The sequence below is a fragment of the Microtus oregoni genome, unplaced genomic scaffold (genome assembly GCF_018167655.1).
Source record: "Microtus oregoni isolate MIOR12 unplaced genomic scaffold, Mior012 000001F_ref0000356, whole genome shotgun sequence".
NCBI lineage: Eukaryota > Metazoa > Chordata > Mammalia > Rodentia > Cricetidae > Microtus > Microtus oregoni.
The window spans coordinates 65,690,121-65,704,757 of record NW_024543060.1 but is presented as its reverse complement, the minus strand read 5'-3'; the positions used below and the strand labels follow the sequence as shown (position 1 = coordinate 65,704,757).

At 37.2% G+C, this 14,637-nt stretch overlaps 2 protein-coding genes across 2 annotated transcripts; both read left to right on the top strand.

Annotated features, from left to right (window-relative positions):
* Positions 1–4,428: 4,428 nt before the first annotated feature.
* Positions 4,429–5,364, top strand: LOC121463624 (olfactory receptor 6C2-like). The gene has a single exon (XM_041675916.1). It carries the CDS (start codon positions 4,429–4,431, stop codon positions 5,362–5,364), a length of 936 nt encoding a protein of 311 aa, XP_041531850.1.
* A 6,061-nt stretch (positions 5,365–11,425) lies between these two features.
* Positions 11,426–12,361, top strand: LOC121461268 (olfactory receptor 6C2-like). Its single transcript, XM_041672260.1, has one exon. It carries the CDS (start codon positions 11,426–11,428, stop codon positions 12,359–12,361), a length of 936 nt encoding a protein of 311 aa, XP_041528194.1.
* Positions 12,362–14,637: the final 2,276 nt, after the last annotated feature.

The following is a 14,637-nucleotide window of genomic DNA, read 5'->3' as shown; positions in this document are numbered from 1 at the left end:
AATGTGTAGAGAGCTGTGTGGAGCCACGCCTAAAAGATGGTGCTGCCTTCCGCCCTCCACGATCCCTAAAGTGAGCGCTCTCTGATAAACAATTCCTTATTTGGCTAAGACTGGACTCTTGCAATCATCACTCGATGATCGCAAGCGGTTTGCGTATGTGTGGACCAATGGACGGTGTCCACGTGGCTATCCACGGTTGGTAGCCCAGGCCTACTTAAGGGCTGGAAGAGGCTTGCCTGGAGAGAGAAGAGAGAGAGATACAATTGTAAAAAAGGTCCTGAATAAAACTGCTTGCAAGAAGAGCTCCAGTGTCGCATCATCCTTGTTGGACGAGGTGGGGCGCGACATAAATGGACAAAAGAATTTGAGATATTGACTCTAAGTTACGGTCCAAGAAGAATTCTTGGGGAATTATTCAACAAATGATCACAATAATTCCATAAATTAGATATTGTTAAGAATGCTGACACAAAGTAATCAATAAGAAAAGAAAGCTCATAGTTTCTAAAACTTATAAAAGTACAGGAAATATTCTCTCTTTTTATACATTAGTAGATAGAAAAGAATTATAGAGAGTCAGACCAATTACTATAATATTAAAGACAGTCTCAAAATATCAATGAATTTTTGCTATGAGGATCATATGAAAAGAAAATTCTTAGAAGTCATTATATGACTTTATTTGTATAGGTAAAACAAATATGTTCATTTCAGCATAACTTCTGCAAACTTTTATATAATACTTTCTAGATCCATTGAAATACATATACAATGAATTGCATTGAGTTTGAAGCTATTTTTGTACTTCCATGTTCATTTTGTCATCATCAATGATTCCAATATATAAAACTAAACATCCATCAATAGATGAATAAATAAATAAAATAAGATACATATGCCAAATAAAATACTGTACAACTTAAGTGAGAAGGAAATTCTGCCATCTGTAATAACATATGTGGAATAAAAGGACACTATTCTAACTGAATAAACCAAGTCCACAATGTGGTAATTTAATTTTCAATTAATATGATGGAGAAAATTTTATATATAAAACAAAATATGGAATTTGGAACCACATCATAATTTTATTTTTACGTTTTTAAAACCTTTATGTCATTTTCTAATATATCTGTACTATTGTGCATTCCTGATAGCTAAATGGTGGGCTGCCTTCTCTCCACTCACTGGCAGCACTTGCTTGTTCTCATTCACTTTTGATATAGCAATAGAAGTCTTCCACGTAAGACCTAAAACAACAAAATAACCAGAAGAAAGCCTAAGAAGAGGAGACAGACGAGATGGCACCAAGCTAAAAAGTTTCTACAGACTAAAGGAAAATACTTAGAGAGGGAGAAGACAATCTACAGATAGGGAGAGAATGCTTGCCAACTAAAAATCATACAATGGAACAAATGTTTAAAATATTTAAGGAACCGAATAGTGATAATTTTGGCCAAAATAGTTTAAAGCATACTTAGAACAAATGAGTTCATGTTTTAAGTAGAAAGTGGAAAAACAAAAACAATTTTGTACAAATAGAATATAAAGGAAAGGGGAAGTGAAAATAAACTTAAGAAATGACCTACTCTCTTGATGTGATATTACTAGGTCACACTGTCATATATAACAAAGTATTAAGACTATCTCAAACTAAACCGAGGTGGATCAAAAACAGAATAACAAGAATATAGCTCTTTGATTATGACACCATATTCTCATTCCCTGACTTCTCTACAGGGAACTGAATAAAAATGATGGCCAAACAGAGAGTAAATATACTGCTATTGAATGTGTTTTAAAAAATAAACACAGAGAACTTAATTTTAGAGTTTTGTCTAAAAATATACCTTTATTGAAACACCTTCTTGTAAATATATCAAAGGAAAAAATCTTCACTATCTGGAGAACATGAAACTTGCAGCTAGTTGGGGCCACCAGGGTTTTCATCAAGAAAATCAAGTAACCAGGTGAGTCAGTTCCACACTTCCATTTGCAAGCTGGGAAAACAATTCTTTGTATGAGCCTGTATTTTTGTTTTTATTTATTTGTTTTTGAATTGATTTTTATTGAGCTCTACATTTTTCTCTTCTCCACTCCCTGCCTCTCCCCTCCCCTTCAACCCTCTCCCAAGGTCCCTATGCTCCCATATTACTCAGGAGATCTTGTCTTTTTCTACTTCTCATGTAGATTAAGATCTATGCATGTCTCTCTTAGTGTCCTCATTGTTATCTAGGTTCTCTGGGATTGTGGTTTGTAGACTGGTTTTCTTTGCTTTATGTTGAAAACCCACTAATGAGGGAGTACATGTGATAATTGTCTTTCTGTGTCTGGTTACCTCACTCAAAATGATGTTTTCTAGCTCCATCCATTTTCCTGCAAAATTCAAGATGTAATTATTTTATTTTATTTTATTTTATTTTATTGTTGTGTAGAACTCCATTGAGTAAATGTACCACATTTTCCTTATTCATTCTTCAGTTGAGGAGGATTTAGGTTGTTTCCATGTTCTTGCTATGACAAACAATGCTGCTATGGACATAGTTGAGCACATGTCCTTGTGGCATGATTGAACATCCTTTGGATATATACCCAAAAGTGGTATTACTGGGTCTTGAGGAAGGTTGTTTCCTAATTTTCTGAGAAATCACCACACTGACATCCAAAGGGGCTGTACCAGCTTGCATTCCCACCAGCAATGCAGAAGTGTTCCCTTTTCCCCACAACCTCTCCAGCATAAGTTGTCATCAGTGTTTTTGGCCTTGGCCATTCGTAGAAGTGTAAACTGGAATCTTAGAGTTGTTTTGATTTGCATTTCTCTGATGAATAAGGATGTTGGATATTTACTTAAGTGTCTTTCAGTCATTTTAGATTCTTCTGTTGAGAGTTCTCTGATTCTGTTTGTACTCTATTTTTATACTGAATTATTTGTTCTTTTGATGACCAATTTCTTGAGTTCTTTATGTACTTTGGAGATCAGACCTCTGTCTGATATGGGATTGGGAAGATCTTTTCACATTCTGTAAGCTGTTGTTTTGTCCTTTGCTTTACAGAAGCTTTTCAGTTGCAGGAGGTCCCATTTATTTATTGTTTCTCTCAGTGTCTGTGCTACTGGGGCTACTGATTATTTTGGGTTAATCTTATATCCTGCTACATTACTAAAAGTGTTTAAAAGTTATAGAAGTTCCTTGTTAGAATTTTTAGGGTCACTTATGTAAACTATCTTATCATTAGCAAACAGTGAGAGTTTGACTTCTTTTCCTATTTGTATCAACTTGGTCTCCATTTGGTGTCTTATTGCTCTAGCTAGAACCTCAAGAACTATATTGAATAGCTATGGAGAGAGTGGACAACCTTGTCTTGTTTCTGATTTCAATGGGATCACTGGGAGTTTCTCTCCATTTAGTTTGATGTTGGTTGTTGGTTTACTGTATATTGCCTCTTTTATGTTTAGGTATATTCTTTGTATACCTGCTCTCTCCAAGACCTTTTACATGAAGGGATGTTGTATTTTGTTGAAAGCTTTTTCAGCATCTAATGAGATGATCATGTAGTTTTTATTTTTCAGTTTGTTTATATGGTGGGTTACACTGACAGATTTTTGTATGTTGAACCAACCTTACATCTCTGGAATGAAACCTACTTAATCATGGTGGATGATGGGTCTGATGTGTTCTGGGATTCAATTTGCCAGTATTTTATTGAGTTTATTTTGGTGTGGGATAATGGTCTGTATTCTATCAATTATACTTTAAATAAATGCTGATTGGCCAGTAGCCAGACAGAAAGTATAGGCGGGACAACCAGACAGGAAATAGAGGTGGATCAATGAGAACAAGAGAATTCTGGGAAGAGGACAGAGTCCTGACCCAACCCCAGAAGAAGCAAGATGTGACTGATGGCCGCATAAGGCACCAAGCAACGTGAATAACACAGATAAGAATAATGGGCTAATATAAGTTGTAAGAGTTAATAAGAAGCCTGGGTTAGGCCTATCAGTTTATAACTAATATGAAACTCTCTGTGCTTTCTTTGGGACTTAATGACTGCAGGAAACAGGCGGGACAGAAAACTCAGTCAACAATTTTTGCATCAATGTTCATGAGTAAGAATGGTCTGTAATTCTCTTTCTTAGTAATACCTTTATGTGGTTTGGGTAATAGGGTAATTGTAGCATCGATTCCAGCTAGACTGCAGATATAGGATATCAGTATGAATTCTATGATTCAAATATATGAGCTGCTGTGTGACACAAAAGGAAGATCAAAGACCAGCATGCACTGTGTGCTTGCTTCTTCACTACCCAACGGCAGTAGAGGAATGGTAAGCTAACTTGTCGTGAGGTTGACATCTGACTAAATTCTGAAGTCTTGTAAATAATGTCTTTCTTCTTTTTCAACCAGGCTGGTCAAGAGACAATAATCAAAAATGAGAAACCGAACAGTGACAACCTTCATCTTGCTGGGTCTGACAGATGACATTAGGCTGAAAATTCTTCTTTTTATCTTTCTGCTTCTTTCTTACATGTTGAGTTTTTCTGGGAACATAACCATCATCACCCTCACTCTGACTGACCCCAGCCTTAAAACACCTATGTATATTTTTCTCAAAAATTTCTCCTTCTTGGAAATTTCACTAACAACTGCTTGTATTCCCCGATTTTTATATAGCATTTCATCTGGGGACAAGTCCATTACCTATACAGGTTGTGTCGCTCAGCTACTGTTTATAGACCTCTTTGCAGCAACAGAATTTTTTCTTCTGGCTATTATGTCCTATGACCGCTACGTGGCCATCTGTAAACCTCTGCATTACATGACTATCATGAATAGCAGAGTCTGCAAGAATTTCATCTTCTTCTGTTGGGTAGCAGCATTGGTCATCATTGTCCCACCTATTAGTCTAGGCTTGGGCCTGGAGTTCTGTGACTCAAACATCATTGACCATTTTTGTTGTGATGCAGCTCCTCTCCTGAAAATCTCTTGTTCAGATACATGGTTGTTAGAGCAGATGGTGATAATTGGTGCCGTGCTGACCTTCATCATCACCTTTGTGTGTGTTGTCCTTTCCTACATTTACATCATCAAGACCATTCTGAGATTTCCCTCTGCCCAGCAAAGGAAAAAGGCTTTTTCCACCTGTTCTTCCCACATGATTGTAGTTTCCATTACTTATGGCAGCTGCTTCTTCATCTACATCAAACCTTCATCCAAGAGTGACGTAGCTATCAATAAAGGGATTTCACTTCTCATCATATCAATTTCACCAATGTTAAATCCTTTTATTTATGCACTGAGAAACAAGCAAGTGAAACAAGCCTTCAATTACTCAATTAAAAAACTTGTGCTTCCAATTCTTAGTTAAGGGAGCCACCTTAGGGCTGGCAAGAGACTTGAACCTAGAGTGGCTCCCAGGAGCGCAAGGCGTTAGTTCCTTGGGCAGATGAGGATAGGGAACCTGAAACGACCCTATCCTATAGCAATACTGACGAATATCTTGCATATCACCATAGAACCTTCATCTGGTGATGGATGGAGATAGAGACAGAGACCCACACTGGAGCACTGGACTGAGCTCCCAAGGTCCCAATGAGGAGTGGAAGGAGGGAGAAGATGAGCAAGGAAGTCAGGACCACGAGGGGTGCACCTACCCATTGAGACAGTGGGGCTGATCTATTGGGAGCTCACCAAGGCCAGCTGGACTATGACTGAAAAAGCATGGGATAAAACTGGACTCTCTGAACATGGCGAACAATGAGGGCTAATGAGAAGCCAAGGACAATGGCACTGGGTTTTGATCCTACTTAATGTTCTGGCTTTGTGGGAGCCTAGCCAGTTTGGATGTTCACCTTCCTAGACATGGACGGAGGGGGGAGGACCTTGGACTTTCCACAGGGCAGAGAACCCTGACTGCTCTTTGGACTGGAGAGGGAGGGGGAGATGCATGGGGGGAGGGGGAGAAGGGTGGGAGGAGGGGGAGGGAAATGGGAGGCTGGGAGAAGGGGGAAACTTTTTTTTTTCCTTTTCTCATTAAAAAAAAAAAACTTGTGCTCCTCTCAAAGGTGTAAAGGCATGCTAGATTGAAAGACGGGAGAAAGAGCACAGAATCTGAAGCTGTACTATATTTTTATACATACTTGTTTTTTAATCTTTTTATACTCACACTTTCTCTTTCAACTTAAATACTATGAACCACGATATTCTTTGCCTTCATTAAAAATAAACTTTTTGAATATGTTTAGTCTTGCAGGGAACCTAAAATTATTGTCTGGCTGTTATTCCTGGAAACACAATAGTTGGTGGTTTTCTACCGTTTTTTCACACTTTCAGGTCTGCCTTTTTACTTTATGCTGAAGCCAATCAAGTGAGTGTGGAAATGATATGTACCATTGACAGATATGGCCTAAAAAGTATTCATTACCCATTTTGACACTTAGAAAAAAAGATTGCACTTCTTAAAATGACTTTTTATGCTTCATGTTAGTTATGAAAGATCTTTTTAATATTTCCTCTCAAAAACACTCTAGGAAGACCTTCCCAATGACGAATTTGAAAGCTCCATAAACCATTTTAGGTGAACAAGAAAGTGATTTAAGTTTTTGTTAAACAACTTTTCCTGGGATTTCTCTGGGGATAGTTAGCTGTGCTAGCAAAACCCTAAGACACGTGGCATTCATATAAAATCAGGAAATGAATGGAAGACTAAAAACATGAAAATTAATGCAAAACAGTAGGAAAAACTGATAAGGCAGATACTTAATTCCCCCTACAGCCATGATGGCTGAGGAATAAAGTAGGCAATCTTCACTCTCCTCCTCTCTTCCAAATACATTCCCCCAAGGTCATTCCCAGCTCTGTAGCAGATCACCTTCTGTGATCACTTGTGCTTCTCTGTCACAATTCCCAGTGGTCTATCAGATCCTGGTGGTACACTCTCCGTTACTCCTTCCAGTGAACGTGCTAAGAATCTGCCTTTTGTGGTGACTGCACAGAGCAAACCAAGAGGTTAGTGACCAGCTCCCCAGATGGATAGAACAGTCTCTAGGCTCTCTCCCACCCACCACATCTTGACTAGTTGGCCAGCAGGCAACCCTCCTGCTGACTGGCAGTTTGGCCGTTTAGCTCAGGCTTATTATTAACTAGCTGTGAGAACTTAAATTAACCCAGAATTCTTGTCTATGTTTAGCCATGTGGCTTGGTACCTTTTCTCGGTGAAGCATTCTCATCTTGCTTCCTCTGTGTCTGACTGGTGACTGTGTCTCTGAATTTCCTCTTCCCAGAATTCTCCTAGTCTGGTTGCTCTGCCTAAACTTCCTGCCTGGCTACTGGCCAATCAGTATTTTTTAAACCAACACAAGCAACAAACCTTTGCCATGTACAAGATCATTGTCCCACAGCACATTCTACATTATTTGTAATAACGTCACCCTTTTGTTGATCACCAGGATCTCAAGTCTGTGGATTCTCCTGCCTTCACTTCCCAATATCCATAGGAGAAGTGTAATTAGAGGGTCACACTATTGTAACCAGCATCAAATGGGTTCTGGGAATTAGAATTAGAATTCAGGTCCTCGTATTTTCACATCAAGCACTTTACTCTTGGCTCTGCCTCATAGTTTGACTTGCAAAAATAATATGCAAGACCATCAAGATTCTTTATGGAGTAAATACTTATATAGGCCTGGAAACATGAATTTGATCCCCTAAATCCATGTAATAGTAGAAGAAGAGAAACAGCTCCACAAACTTGTTCTCAGACATCCACACATCACTGTGGCACACACATCATGTACACATATACAGATTGATATTTATTAATTAATTAATTTTTAAAAATAATGTTAAAACATTTTTCATAGAATAAAACAGTGATTTTTTTGTTTTCACACAAAACAGTGATATTTTTAAACTATGTAATTTATTTACTGCATAACAAATTGATAATACAGAAAATGAGAAAAAAATATTTTGTTCCCGATATAACAAGAATTAATTATAAGATACTGGGCTAGGTTTTCTTTTGAGTAGATTCTACATTTTCCTTGCAGTTTATTTTGAATGATTTTGATGCTTCATTGAATCTCCAAAGGCCCTGCTCCCACAGATAATTCATTAATGATTTCTGAGTCTGAGCCACTGAGGACTCTTGTTTTTTTTTTATTTGCTGTAGACATGGTACATTAATAAGTATCAAGCTTGATATTAGAAAACCCTCTCTCTGAGAAAAGGGGTTCAGAACATCAGCTCTTCTCAAACTTCCAGACATTCCTTTGAAACTATTTTTCAGGGAGAGAAAAAGTAAGAAAATTACTTTCTTACAATGGTAATGCATTCTTAATTGGAAAGTTGATGCAATTAACTAAAAACAAAAAATTTAAACCCATATGCATTCCCAGACTACTATTTTTGTAGACATGAATAGATTAATCAGTGATCACCAGAAATAACAATTTTCAAATCATATTTAGAAGAATCATTATGGTTAAATAACTAAGTGAGAACAAGGCTATGAACAATTGCCAGAAGTTTGAATAGGATGAATTCTGTGCTTTCAATTACTGGTTCTTTTTTTAGATTTGGATCCCATATCTCTCTAGTTAAAATTTTCACAGACCATATTAAAATTAAGAATGGGAACTCTAATGTAGTCCCAATTTAAATGGCATTTCAGAGTGTTTGATATTGGATAGATATAGCGATTCATAAGATTATATTAAGCAACAATGAGAACTGAGGCCACAGCTCAACTATCATTAGAGGATACGCCTTTCTTGCTAGGATTGGTTGATGACCAAAAGTGATGAACAATTCCTTCTACCCACTTCTGCCCTCAAACTCCTGATTTAAAAAATTATTGATGAGTAAGTATGCACCCTAAAGACTTAAGGTAGTGCTGAATGGTTGTTTTCCATGTACAAAAGTGTATATTTGTGATTCTTTTAAGATTCTTTATAAGATTACCTTTCAAGATAGGCAATAAAGTGGTTGGTCCTTTCTTTGTAACTACAAAATGCAAAGTGCCAGTAAAAGACCTGACAGAGAAAAATAGCTTGCTTGCTTTTACTCTGTTACTCTATGACAAGTTGATTGGGTAAGAATGCATGTGGTTTCTTGGGGATAATTTTCCCACTGTATCATGTAAAATGTTTAATCATGGAAGGGATAAGGATGACATGCTGTTTTTCACTTGTTTTTACTGTCACCAGTTACTTGAAAAGCAGAATGTAATCACATTGTAGTTTGATATTGTGTAAAAGATTTTGCTGGGGTATTTAAGCTGTAAGGACAAAAACATAGAGTTAGAAGGGAAACATCAGAAATGAGAAAATAAGAAAGCATAAAGATAAAGTTAGAGGAAAAACATTAAGAATAAAGATTGAGTTAGAAGTAAAACATCCAGAATGAAAAAAGGAAACCACCAGGAAAACAAGAATAGAGAATAAAGAAGAATATAGAAAGGAAACCAGAGAGAGAGAGAGAGAGAGAGAGAGAGAGAGAGAGAGAGAGAGAGTCTTTTGCCTTACCCCCTCACTTAGTATGGGTTCCCTTTGAGCCCTGTGCTGTTGGAGGCTGGATCACAGACAATAAAAGATAGCTAAGTATGTAACCTATTGTAAAGATTTAGTGAGAATGTAACCTATTATAAAGGTTCAGTATGTGTATAAGTACGTAATTTATTGTAAAAGTTCAGTAAGTATGTAAGTATGTAACTTCTTGAAAATTTTAGTGAGTATGTAACCTAATGTAAATGTTTAGTGAGTATGTAAATGTTAAGTAAGAATGTAAGTATGTAACTTATTGTAAAGGTTCAGTATGTAATCTATTGCAAAAGTTCAATATGTAACACATTGTAAAAGCTTAGTGATCATAACATATTAGTTTGACTTTAAGATACAAAGTAAAACAGAATGCAGGTATGGACATCAAACATTTCATTTTGGACATGTGTTCCAGGTATATTCTGTTGTATGACTGATATGAGGAGTAATAATTTTTAGAGATTAAAAGTTCAAGAAAACAGAGTTATGTTAACAAATAATAAAGCACAATGGGCTACATAAAGACATCAGCAAGAAAAACAAATGTCTCAAAACTACAATGAAGGAAGGTGACAAATAAAACACACATGAAGCTACAAAGGTCAGCTATGAAAGAATGCTATGAATGCTGTGTGGTTAAAAATACTCACCCTACTCAAAGTCCATAAATTCAAACAAAAACTTATAGTGTTTGATTAATTCTACTAAAAATTGTTCGATATAAGTAACAGACAAAAAATGACTTGGTATATTGACAAGAGAACATGTTAACAAAAAAAATCATGGGTCAGGATGCTGAAGTAGTTCAAATGTGCCTGCTTCTCACAAGCACCTCATTTTTAGTGTTTCAGTGTAGAATATGTATGAATAATATTATTTCCATAATAACCTAAGTGACAGTGAAGCTGAGATATCTTTGAAGACAGGCTTAACAATTAAATATGGCATTTTTACTTAATAGTATAGATAGTGACATTTTCAGTGCATTCCAAAATATAATAGCTCTAGTGGTGATCTAAACAAATGTATAATTTATATATAACTTATAATACAATACAATAAGCCTGCCCTCAAAATGTTTCCTTTCTTTAATTCTATGAGAGGATAATAATGTAATTTTAACCTGAAAATTTCAGAGGAAGAGATGGGGTAATAACTAAGGAAGGGATTGTTTAAGGGAAACATGAGCCGGGCGGTGGTGGCGCACGCCTTTAATCCCAGCACTCGGGAGGCAGAGGCGGGTGGATCTCTGTGAGTTCGAGACCAGCCTGGTCTACAAGAGTTAGTTCCAGGACAGGCTCCAAAACCACAGAGAAACCCTGTCTCGAAAAAACCAAAAAAAAAAAAAAAAAAAAACAAGAAAACATGAAAGTTCATGATTATAATACTAGTCTCCAGCATGTTAGACAGCAAATAAAAGGCCTATAAGAATGTACTTGAAGCTATGTGCGATTTTGATAAATAACAAAACCTCAAGAAATGCATGAATAGGACAAAGACAGGATGAGATTTGACTTCAGGATTCAGCCTCTAAGGAGGAACTAAGTCCTCTGAAGCATAAGCATCCAACACAAACTGCTTGGAAATACATAAACTCAAAGGACAATTTAAAAAAAAATGATCAATTAAGAATCAGACGCATAAAGAAGGAAGCACCCATAACATTTTGAAATGTGGTGTAGATAAGGCAATTTGATTTTCTAACTCTACCCTGAAAAGACCAAACTACCTATTTGTAGGACCTAAGCAACCGGTGTGTTTCTGTCTGCAGACAGAATGAGTGAAAGCGTATGAGTAGGGTTTCATAATATTTCTCCTTTAATTGCTACTCCTGAACAGAGAACTCCGAATTTTCAATGCAGATTGAATAGAGGGAACAATTCAATTATGAGAAACCACACAGTAACAACATTTATCCTCCTGGGACTGACTAATGACCCAAAGCTGAAAATTCTGATCTTCTTCTGTCTGTTTCTCACCTATCTGCTGAGTATAACTGGAAATCTCACAATCATCTTTCTCATCTTTATAGATTCACACCTAAAAACTGCCATGTACTTTTTCCTGCAAAATTTTGCCTTCTTAGAAATCTCATTTACAACTGCTTGCATTCCCAGATACTTATACAACATCTCAACAGGTGACAGGACAATTACATATAACAACTGTGCCTCTCAATTATTTTTTACTGATCTTTTTGGTGTGACAGAATTTTTTCTCCTGGCTGTTATGTCCTATGACAGGTATGTAGCCATCTGCAAACCCTTGCATTATATCACCATCATGAACAGCAAGATCTGTAAAAGGCTTATCTTCTGTTGCTGGGCAGCTGGCTTGTTGGTGATCCTGCCACCACTTAGCCTGGGTCTCAATTTGGAATTCTGTGACTCTAATGCTATTGACCATTTTGTCTGTGATGCATACCCTCTCCTGAAGATCTCATGCACAGACACGTGGCTCATAGAGCAGATAGTGATAGTTTGTGCGGTGCTGACATTTATCATGACCCTTGTGTGTGTAGTTCTTTCCTATGCATACATAATCAGGACCATCATCAATTTCCCTTCTGCCCAGCAGAGGAAAAAGGCCTTTTCTACCTGCTCTTCCCACATGATTGTGGTGTCCATCACTTATGGCAGCTGCATCTTCATCTACGTCAAACCATCAGCAAAGGATTCAGTGGCTGTCAACAAGGGTGTGATAGTGCTGACCACTTCCATTGCTCCCATGCTGAACCCATTCATTTACACCTTGAGGAACAAGCAAGTCAAACAGGCCTTCCATGACTCACTTAAAAGAATCACACTGCTCTTCAAGAAGTAGAGAAATCTACTACTCTAAAGAGTCAATTTTTCATTAAAAATATATGCCATCCATAAAATATATCTTTAAAATTTTTATCTTAACTTTCTCACTGAGAAAATTTATTGCATTTATTTTTTTCTTTTATTCAAAATAAATGTTTTTATTTTACATAACAACTGCAGTTCCCCCTCCCTCCCCTTCTTCTGCCCCCTTACTTCCCCTGTCTCACCCCCTTTCCACTACCTCAGAGGGGTAAGGGCCTCCCTTGAAGAGTCAACAAAGTCTGACATGCCAAGTTGAAGTAGAACCAAGCCCCTCTCCGCTGTATCAAGACTGAACAAGGTATCCCACCATAGTGAATGGGCTCCAAAAAGCCAGTTTATGTTCCCAGAATAAGTCCTGGTCCCAGTGCCAGCCTCCCCCCCCCCCCACAACCAGCCAACAGATAAAGCCACATATCTGTCCTCTATATTCAGAAGGCCTAGTTTGGTCCAATGGTACAAGGTCCCCAGTTGTCAGTCCTGAGTCTGTAAATTCAACACGAGCTCAGGTCAGCTGTCTCTGTAGTTTTTCCCATGATGAGCTTGACTCCCACCCGTTGCTCATATGATCCCTCTTCCCTCTCTTCCATGAAACTCCAGAAGCTTAGTCCAGCATTGTCTGTGGGTCTCTTCATCTGCTCCATCAATTACTGGATATAGGTTCTATGATGACAGTTAGGGAATTTACTAATCTAATTATAATGAAGGCCTGTTCAGGCACCCTCTCCACTATTGTTAGGAGTATTAGCTGGGGTCATTCTTGGAGATTTCTGGGAATTTCCCTAGTACCAGGTTTCTTGCTAACCCCATAATAGCTTTAAATTTCTTAATGATGTATGAAACACTTGCAGGAAATAAAATATGCCTTCACACACAAAAAAAATCTAAAACAAACAAATGTTAAAGCAATCTCAATGAATAATTTTGTATATTGTCTAAGTCCAGCTTTTATGAGGACCTTGGCTCCAGGCACCATGTTCTATCTACTCCAAGTATCCTCGGGGAGTTGGTTCAGAAACCCCCATGAGGGTGCTGAAATATATACACTAGAGCCTTACATTAAACGGATCGGTATTTCCATATAAAATGTACATCCTCTTTTATACTTTAAATCATCTCGATTACTGAAAGTGTTGAACATAGGCTAAATTCTATGTTAATAGATACAGTGTTTAGGGAATTAATACCACAGGTTGAGCATGAAGGCTATATACGCAAATTTTTGTTCAAATTTTTCCATCATTTGATTGACTCCTGCATAACATGTGTGCATGGAGGGACCCCTGGTCTTTTATTGTTTACTCTAAATAATAGACTAAGAAAAAAGAATGAGTTTAAAACAACAGATTTTATATTACAGATATTTAAGTCTTGGTTTTAATGTTGTTAATAGTTTCATCTTTGTACTACAGTAGCAATGGTTGTTATATGATACTATTACTTTTATGATTTGCAATAATAAGTATAAATGATGTTTCATCTTGTGTTTAATACACTGTTGACACCTTACTAAAATACTTCTAGCATAAAGATATCCTAAAGTATAGTTTCAGAAAACTATAGACACCCAATAAGAATATTGACTCATAAGTGAAAATTTATCAAAAATGAGTTTTAAAAACTGTGGGGACTAGAGAGATGGATCAGCAGTTAAAAGCGGGGGTTGCTCTTCCAGAAGAACCAGGTTTGATTCTCAGCACCAGCCTGACAGCTCACAGCCATCTGTAACTGCAGGTCCATGATCTCTAACTTCTTCTGGCTTCAGGAACAAGTCACAAACTTGAGCAGAAATACAGTCAGACAAAATATCCATACATATAAAATAATAAAATTCTTTTCATTTTTAATTATAATACAATTACATCATTCCCCCCAGTTTCCATTTCCTTTCTCCAACCCATTCCATGATCCCTTCCTCTAATTCTTCCATGTCCAGGTCTTGTTTAGGCAACCAAACTGAGGTATCATGACTGCGGATCTCCTGTCTTTATAAGAAACACCGTCTCATGGTCAACTTCCTGCCCATACAATCTTTCTGTTCCCTATTCCTCATTGCTTCCTGAACCTTGGGAGCAGGAGTTGCATTATAAATGAATCCACTGTTGCCAGGCACCTCACAGTAGCTTGATCTCTGCATTTTGACCAGCTGTGGGTTTCTACAATGATCTCCACATGTTACAAAGAGAAGTTTCCTTAAAGAGTGGTAAAAGCTACACTTACCAGTGAATATAGGGAAGGTATATAAAATGCAGT